This window comes from Lampris incognitus, chromosome 1 (genome assembly GCF_029633865.1).
Source record: "Lampris incognitus isolate fLamInc1 chromosome 1, fLamInc1.hap2, whole genome shotgun sequence".
NCBI lineage: Eukaryota > Metazoa > Chordata > Actinopteri > Lampriformes > Lampridae > Lampris > Lampris incognitus.
Genome location: NC_079211.1, coordinates 137,576,400 through 137,585,160, shown reverse-complemented (window position 1 = coordinate 137,585,160; position 8,761 = coordinate 137,576,400). Strand labels below are relative to the sequence as shown.

At 46.7% G+C, this 8,761-nt stretch overlaps 1 protein-coding gene across 2 annotated transcripts in view; it reads left to right on the top strand.

Moving 5' to 3' along the window:
* Positions 1 to 8,761, top strand: part of rhobtb4 (Rho related BTB domain containing 4) — a 61,961-nt gene that overhangs the window by 23,347 nt on the left and 29,853 nt on the right. The window contains exon 1 of one of the 2 annotated variants that reach the window (XM_056280888.1): positions 1,561 to 1,896. The exons of the other annotated variant lie outside the window; for it this stretch is intronic. Coding sequence (XP_056136863.1) covers positions 1,868 to 1,896 — 29 coding nt within the window. The 5' untranslated portion in view covers positions 1,561 to 1,867. Of the gene's footprint in view, positions 1 to 1,560; positions 1,897 to 8,761 lie in introns of those variants that run through there. 2 annotated transcript variants of the gene reach the window in all.

Below are 8,761 nucleotides of genomic sequence, written 5' to 3'. Positions count from 1 at the left end.
TGCATCCACGCATGTTTGATTATATATATATATATGTATCTGTGTGTCTGCACAGTTAAATTAGATACAATGGTCTATTGACCCGACATCACACCCGCTTGCTGTGGCACGATCCTGATCTAAAGCAACGTTTCTCACCCCTAGGCTTGAGTGACAGCATCAACCTAACTGTGGGAGCAAGACATTTATTTTCAGGCATATAAACGTCAAAAGCCATGACCCACCCTGTTTTACAACCATCAGTACCAAATCCTACCAGTAGATGTCAGTCTTCTGTCTTCCACTGTCACAGACAAGAGGCTTGTGGACAGACGACGCTTTCTCAGGGTCCCACATGCCCCAAAAAACAACTGTCAACTCAAGCACACAATTGTTCTCAAATTGAAGGCATAACATAACGAAAAGCTGGAGTCGAAATCATTTTCGTGTCAAATATGTATGATTCCCAGGTGGACACTGTCATGTAGGCATGCGTCTAAGCTCCAATTAAATATAACGCAAAACAAGCAAACAAGATTTATTTTATTAGGAAACACGTTGGGAATTTGTCCTTCTGGCTCATTTCGACATTCCAGATTTGAACTCTCAGACACGGAGGTCTTGGGAAATTATGACCGCGGCAAGCATGGCATTTTTCCGCAGTAACCTGAGTTATCTCATTTCTGGGCGCCTGCATGGGGTTTTTTCTAGTAACGCACGACTTAATGCGCAGTAGTTGGCCGCTACGCTTATAAACCCGGAATGACCGTTGAAACACATCAGTCTTCATCAGCCATGTCCTGCGGCTCAGCGACTCCGCTATCGGCGGGTGTAATGGCAGCAGCGCGGTGAACCGCGCAGACCTCCGTCTTCAAAACGTTGACCCGATGCAGACTTCTTAGTTTTTGGTGCAGTTTGCACGACAGCGTTCATAACGCTGACATGCTTCATAGCAACCTGCCAATCAACGTCAGCTGCCTGCAAATGTAGGAAATGTTGAGTCAATCGGTTTTGTTTTTGTTGCATGTCTCGCCCATTTACTACAAATACCACCCATTTCTTTTAATTATGTATGTCAGTTACGTTATCGTCACAGGAAAAGCCTATCCAAAGCACGTGTTGATTGGAGAAAGGAGTCCACACTTGTGTTCAAGACGAAATTCAAACGCCCACGATCTCTGCACAGTAACTCATCAGCATGTCAGAAGAGGATCCTAAAGTGGGGTTCATCGCTTGGACGTCCGCAATGAAAAGAAACGGGGGACTCCTCAGATCTGAAACACTACGCTATGTTTGGTAAACTTTAGGTCGGGAAGTAACGCAGACGTAAACAGCGGTGGGGTGTAGTAGAAGGGGCCGAATAAATCGGTGGGGGTCCTTTGCTTCGAGGCGGGGCTACTCGGTGCTCCGTGCATGCTGATTGGCTGAAACGCCTAACCCCCTCCCCCTCTAAGCCCGGGACAAGCCAGCGGGGTTTCGGCTCAGTCGTGACGCACAGTGGCGGGGGGCGTGGCGAGGAAATCAGCTGGAGAAACAACAACAGAAAGGGGGGGTGGCAGACGGAGAAGCCTCAGACCGAGCTGTGTTTAGCTCAGTAAAACAAATAAATAATTGATTAATTAAAAAAAAAACAACAATGCGACGGTTTTAATTCGCCTGTAATAGTTACAGGTCTGCCGTAAAACGCGTTGGATTTTTTTGTTTTTGTTTTAAGGCGACGTTATTCAGAGAGCGATGTTGCCACCGTGACGAGACGAGTTCCTCCGTTCAACATCCGCAGTTTCGGTTCCCTCACAAAGCGAAGACCACCTCCGAACCCCCCCCTCCTCCTCCCTTCTCTTTGTTTAAGTCCGGTTGACGCGACCGGCTGAACCGCGGGCAGAGTGGCATGTGGGTCAATTCCGGAACCGTCGGAAGGTAAGGCCAACAACTCCTGCAGGAATGAGTGCGGTCACATGCTCCACGTGTAACGCTGTTGTGCACAAAGGAGCAGTCATTACCCGCGGATGCAACGCCGCCGTTCGCGCGTTTTCGCCTCCTTTCCGTTGGAAGGGGCCGCCGCCGAAAATGTCTCACTGTTTTTAACGGCAAAGGTTTCTCCTTTCGGTCATGCACACGTGCCTCCCTCGCTAACGGTGTCCGCTGCCGTGAGCCTTGCGGTTCACTGCTGAAGCAGCGTATGGGCTTGGCTCGTTACGCAAGCCTTGTTAATGCATCTTTTTTAGGTGCGGGCTGCTCTCCCCATATCTATTTTATCGATATCTATATCAGACAATCAATCAAGTTGCGTTTTTTTATTGCGCTTTTCTAGCTGCAACTACCACTCAAAGCATCTATCTATATATTCTCTCTCTCTCTCTCTCTCTATATCCATTCATTATCCAAACCGCTTATCCGGCTCTCAGGGTCGTGGGATGCTGGAGCCTATCCCAGCTGTCATTGGGCGGCAGACAGGGAGACACCCTGGACAGGCCGTCAGTCCATCGCAGGGCCGACACACACATTCACACTTAGGGACAATTTAGTATGGCCGATTCACCTGACCTCTTTGGACACACACTTTTTAAAAATTATTTTACGCCAGCGTAATGCTGAATAAACCTGTCGTAGTGCACGTTTTGGTATACATACCCAATCACTATACTGTGCAGCAGTGTTGGTTTCACAAAAAACTGAATGAGTCCAGTGGTTATGAATGGATGCGGACGGGCAAGGCACGAGGTTGTCTTCATTGACGCACTCTAGACTGCAGCAGCCGCGGTGTGTACTGCAGAGGCATGCTAATCTTTACCCAAGGATAAAGGCAGGTGTGATCATGATAAAACATGCATCTGCTCTGTATGTCTGTCTGTCTGTCTGTCTCTGTCTGTCTGTGCCTGTCTTTCTGTCTGCCTGTCTGTCTGTCTGTCTCTGTCTGCCTGCCTGTCTCTGTCTGTCTCTGTCTGCCTGTCTTTCTGTCTGTCTGCCTGTCTGTCTGTCTCTGTCTGCCTGTCTGTCTGTCTCTGTCTGCCTGCCTGTCTCTGCCTGCTTGCCTGCCTGTGTCTGTCTGTCTGTCTTTCTGTCTCTCTCTCTGTCTGTCTGTCTGTCTGTCTGTCTGTCTGTCTGTCTGTCTGTCTCTCTGTCTCTGTCTCTGTCTCTGTCTCTCTGTCTCTGTCTCTGTCTCTGTCTCTGTCTCTCTCTCTCTCTCTCTCTCTCTCTCTCTCTCTCTCTCTCTCTCTCTCTCTCTCTCTCTCTCTCTCTCTCTCTCTCTCTCTCTCTCTCTCTCTCTCTCTCTGTCTCTCTCTCACACACACACACCTACACCCACACCCACACACACCATAATGCAGAATCCTATTTCTGAGGTCATTTGAGGGAAAGCAGTTGCTCTCCTCTTGGGAATTTTTTTTCCAACCACCTCAATCACACTCCCTATTATTGTCAAGCATGACTGTCAGATTAATTTAGCATAAGCGTCCAGTCATACATTTTCTCTAAAGTGGACAGTCTTTGTCTGTTGTTTCGTCTTTGTATCCAGAAAGGCCATCTTTTTTATTAGTAGTCAGTGTGCTAGCAGTTTTCAGTTTCAGCTAGACTTTCTCTCCCAATTTAATCGATATTTACTTATTTATATATGTGGCTCTTACACCACAGTCTGACTGATCCCTTGGCTTTGAAATACTGCGAAAACAAATGTGAACACATGTTATCCAACCATTTTCCCAGAAGGTTTAGTTTGAACCAGCTAGTATTGGAACAATCAAGTTCTTTATTGTATTTAACAGATTAATTATCATTTCTTTATATCCACATTTGACTATGGACACGGGGAAAAAAGCAACTTATTGTTTTGATTAGCCATACCCTACTCTTTGACAGTGGTTCTCCACTTTTTGGGTCCCCCCCAGAATAATCACATTGGTGTTCGTGACCCCCCAATAGCATTTGGACATTTAACTCACAACACCCTGATGCAAACACACTGAACGCTCATAAACTGTCTGCCCGAGACTGTTCAGGGATTACTGTAATATAACACATGCAGGCTACCAAACTCACACAGGGAGGCCATTGCTATGCCCGCTGACGGAACAACAACTAATTCTATTTTGGCTTTAATTAGTGTTTTCAGATTTATTGGAAAAAAAAAACGGCACCTCATGTGCTCACAAACACACTCAATAAAACCTATTCTAAGGCAAGTTATATCACCAGTGCAGGCGATGTAATGTAAAAAAAACCATTCCCCAGTCTGAAATATGTTATTTTATTTTTTCCCACGGCCTTGTGGAACTGCCGCCGTGGGCCATGTGGCACAAATTGTGGTCACTTACTCATAGACGCCAATTGTGGTCACTCACATGCAAGTGCGACTGCACCTGCTATTAGTCTGCTGTTGCCCTCGCTCTCCTTCAGTTTTCTCGACAACCATAATATATATCTCCACGCATAATAGCGACCAAGACCGCTGGATCCCAGGGTCCTCTGAAGAAGCTGGTGCTTAAAATGTACCCCTGTTATTTGCACAGAAGCTGTTATTGCCAGTGTATGACTTCAGGTGAATCATATGACAAGAAATTGAATGCGTGTTTAAAGGTGACAATGATTTAAGCTCGATTTCTGTAACATTCAATGCTTGCAGTGTTTTTTCATGCTGATCCTGATATGAAGAATGATTATTATTTACTAAACATACTGACATTTAGTGGTGTATTGCCCCCTCAGAGAAGTCTTGAGGTATACTGAGGGCCGGTGCAGAGTGCTTTTAAAGAGACAGTACACCTATTTTTCGGATCAGGTGCACTGTGGGTCTGGATAGTTTCATGCTTGTTTTCTCCACAACTATCTGGCGACCATCGGAAATGATCTCGCCACCCCCTCGGGGGGTCCCGATCCCCAGGTTGAGAACCAATGGTTTAGCGACGATAAAGTGCAACACTGCAACCCACATGGAAAATTCAACCAGTATTACATGGCTGGTCTGTGCTGACCTAGGTAGCTGACTGTAGAGGAAGACGGGCAGGTAAATGTAACCTGCTGTTGTGTGTGTGTGTGTGTGTGTGTGTGTGTGTGTGTGTGTGTGTGGGAAAGAGAATGTGAATGTGTGTTTGAAGCACCAGCTTAGGGATGGGAAGCAGTAGGCTATTTTGATGGGAGTGTAGATGGTAATGGTTTATGCATGTGTGTATGGGATGTACTGAGAAAACTACATTTTACAGTGAAGACTGGATAAAGCTCAATTCTGGTGAATATTCTATACTGTAAGCTATGTAGTACAAAATGCTATAATGATCAACTTCCAAGTTATGAGTTTATTTTTGTGGGCTAATTTCCCCCCTCTGTCGCCTATTTTTGAGATGCACAAAGAAAAGAAAAAAATCCCTGACATTAACCAGAAGAGACGTGTGGTCAGGATTACCCTCTTACAGAAATTTATCTACCTCTCCCTGTGGACATGGACAAGGTTGGATTTTTTTTATCTGGATTACTGCTTGAGGCCTTTGGCGTATTATTAACCTTGCGATAGAGCTAGCACTTTATGTAATGTTGTCAACAGATTGATAGTGAGGGGATAGGAAGACCTAATGAGGATGGAGGTTAAAGTGTTAGAGAGAGAAACAGGTGGAAGGCTGGTCCAGCGGTGGTTAGGAAGACACATCCAGTCTTGACGATGGACTATATGCATGTTAATCAGCATCCAGGTGTGCTCTTGAGGGTTCCTTGAGCAAAAACACCAAACCCCCCATCTGCACATAAAACGCTAATTGCAACTTACCCAAAGGGGAGGGTGTGCATGGACATGAAATTAAAAAAAGGTGATAGGAAAAAATAGTCAGCGTCAGCGGTGAGGAATGTAGTGCAGACTGATGTGGGAGGATCGGTGCTACCAACTTCTGGGAGGCAAGTGAGTGAAATATAAATCTGAGAAGTAAGAGAATGGAAAGGGGTTTAGAGAGTAGGAGGAAATCATCAGTGCTGGTGGTGGTAGTGGGGGGTGGGGGGGAGGTGTATGAAATGAGGGCACCCAGAGAGAAGCCTGTCTGTTTACAAAGCATTACTGCAACCGAGCGAGAGCAAAGAGCTCTTAGACACACTGCTGCGCTGCCCAAGGACACTTTCATCCATCACCACCCCTGTTATCATCGGTGCTAAATAGTTCTCTGTTTCACTCTCTCGCAAATATGCTCCATAGACTGTTCAGGAAGTTGCACGTAGAACGTCGTCGTGACGTGGCGAGCTAGCTGGCTTTTTTTCCCTTACGCTCCGCCACAAAGTTTTGCTGCAGACATGAATAAAATGTGAGTACGTGTGTGCGGGAGGGAGGAGAGAGCGATGGAGAGAGAGCGATGGAGAGAGAGAGAGAGAGAGAGAGAGAGAGAGAGAGAGAGAGAGAGAGAGAGAGAGAGAGAGAGAGAGAGAGAGAGAGAGAGAGAGAGAGAGAGAGAGAGAGAGAGGAGAGAGAGAGAGAGAGAGAGAGAGAGAGGAGAGAGAGAGAGAGAGAGAGAGAGAGAGAGAGAGAGAGAGAGAGAGAGAGAGAGAGAGAGAGAGAGAGAGAGAGAGGTCTACTGTCAGCCAGCAGAGGCTACAGACCTGGTTATGTAACCAGTCTGTACCAGCTGGGCCTGTGGCAGTTTACTGTCTCTGTCTGTCTGTCTGTCTGTCTGTCTGTCTGTCTGTCTGTCTGTCTGTCTGTCTCTCTGTCTCTCTGTCTCTCTGTCTCTCTGTCTGTCTCTCAGACATGCACGCAGACAGACGGACAGACAGACAGACATGCATGCAGACAGACAGACAGACAGACATACATGCAGACAGATGGTCTGTCTGTCTGCATATCTGTCTGTCTGTTTGTCTCTCTCTCTCTCGCTCTCTCTCTCACACACACACACACACACACACACACAAACATGACATGCACATTACACACCAGCGTGAACAAATATCATACCACATGATGACAAAGTAGTAGAAATAATGGACCCTACATCTTTTTGGAAACGGTTCTATGCATGGTTGCACGTCAGATGCTGCTACTGCATTGTCCCAAATTAAGCTAGCGTTTGCACATAGACGCTTTGCCTATGCAGTCTGAAAGCCTGTTCTAGTATAACATTTGCTCTGCGAAAGTGGCTGTTTGTTATTGGGGTAATTTCTTGCAGGGTGGGTGGAGGTTGGGCAGGTGAGGACTGGCTATGTGGGCAGCTGTGTCATGGAGCAAGGGGTGAACTCTTGCCGAAGGAAGAGGACAGAGACGGATGGGGGCAACGGCGCAACGGGGGGTTCTGGATGAGTGGATGGCACCACTGGCTTGCTAGAGACTTTATGTAACCCAGAAATGTGGGTGGGGGGGAGGGAGGGGGTCTATTCAATGCTGCTATTTGTATGGCTTCTACACTTAAGTACAAGAGAGACAGATAAATGTGCAGATGGAAAGAAATGATAGTTACAGGCAGGGCCGGGGGTGCGAGAGAGGCCCCTGTGCGAACTTGACATGTGAGGCGCTGCTTGTTGACGTGCATGTGCATGAATAATGGTCACACACACACACATAGCTATTCTAGTACCGCTGCATGCGTCGCAGCAGTACATTTATACGCAGTAGAATAATACAGCATCATCATGCACAGTCTCAGCTATGATTTTTTTGTTATTATAGTCTTTCAAAAGAAAAAAAAATCACTGTAAAACTGTTGGCTTTATATCATCAAGTCAGCCCAGCTGTCACTTTGTTTCGCATGTTGAAGGATGACAGTGTGTTACAATTCAGTATTACAGGTCTATATTCTACATGTACTTGGGATTGCAGATCATTTTTCAGACCGGTACGGTCTCAGTCACATGCACCCGCTAGCTTTAGACACCTGCTCAGCCGCCACATCTCTGCAAGCGCTAACAAATTTATCCAGCGATCCTCGCAGGCAAGTATGAAATTCTGCCTTCTTTTTATTTATTTATCTATTTTACTTTTCCCAGCACCTGACTCATGTTTACCAAATCGGTAGTGCTCCGGTGCAGCCGGCATTGTTTCCCCTCCTCCCCTCTTCCTCTCAGTGAGATGGAGCACGCAACTACGTAACGACGCACTATCGAAAATGAAAAAAAAAAACCCTAAATAATTTGTTAGATTTTTTTTCACGTGGACTTTGACGATGCATAATGGAATTGACACACAGCAGTTCATTTAGAGGCGTGTTGGGTCAAGAAGTGTCATAAAAAATTATATATTAAAAAAAAAAGACACTGCAGGATCGCAGGCCAGGCGGGAGGGCCCTAGAGGCGCGAGGCCCCGTGCGGTGGCACACTTTGCACAGCCCATGCGGCGGTTCTGGTTACAGGAGTGTGTGTGTGAGAGAGAGAGGAGGAAAAAGAAAGAGGAAATAAGGGGCGGGGATAGAGGTTACTGAGGGATAAAGAGTGTAGTGAAGGATGGAATAGCTGTGTGCTGGACCAGACAACGAGAGTGAATAGAGAAGGGGCGGGGGTTAGCCAGCGGGTCAGAAGGCGTGGGTGATCAAGCACAGCTGGGAGTAAACCAAACAGACCGGCACGGGGGGATAAATTAAAGGATTTTGGAGAGGAAGTGAGGGGTAGGTTCGAAGAGAAATAAAGGTGCAGAGATGTCTTGAGAGAGAGAGAGGGAGGGAGGGAAGGAGTGGCAGGAGTGAAAGAGGTCCGCTCCTGATTAAAGCCGCCTCTGACCTCAGCTAAGCCGTAGTTTACGCATGGGGCTGTTGTGTCGTTGGGAGGTTAGCAGGCCTAAGCAGCCACATACATGAACAAGTAGGCACAAAAAAGTCTAACCTGA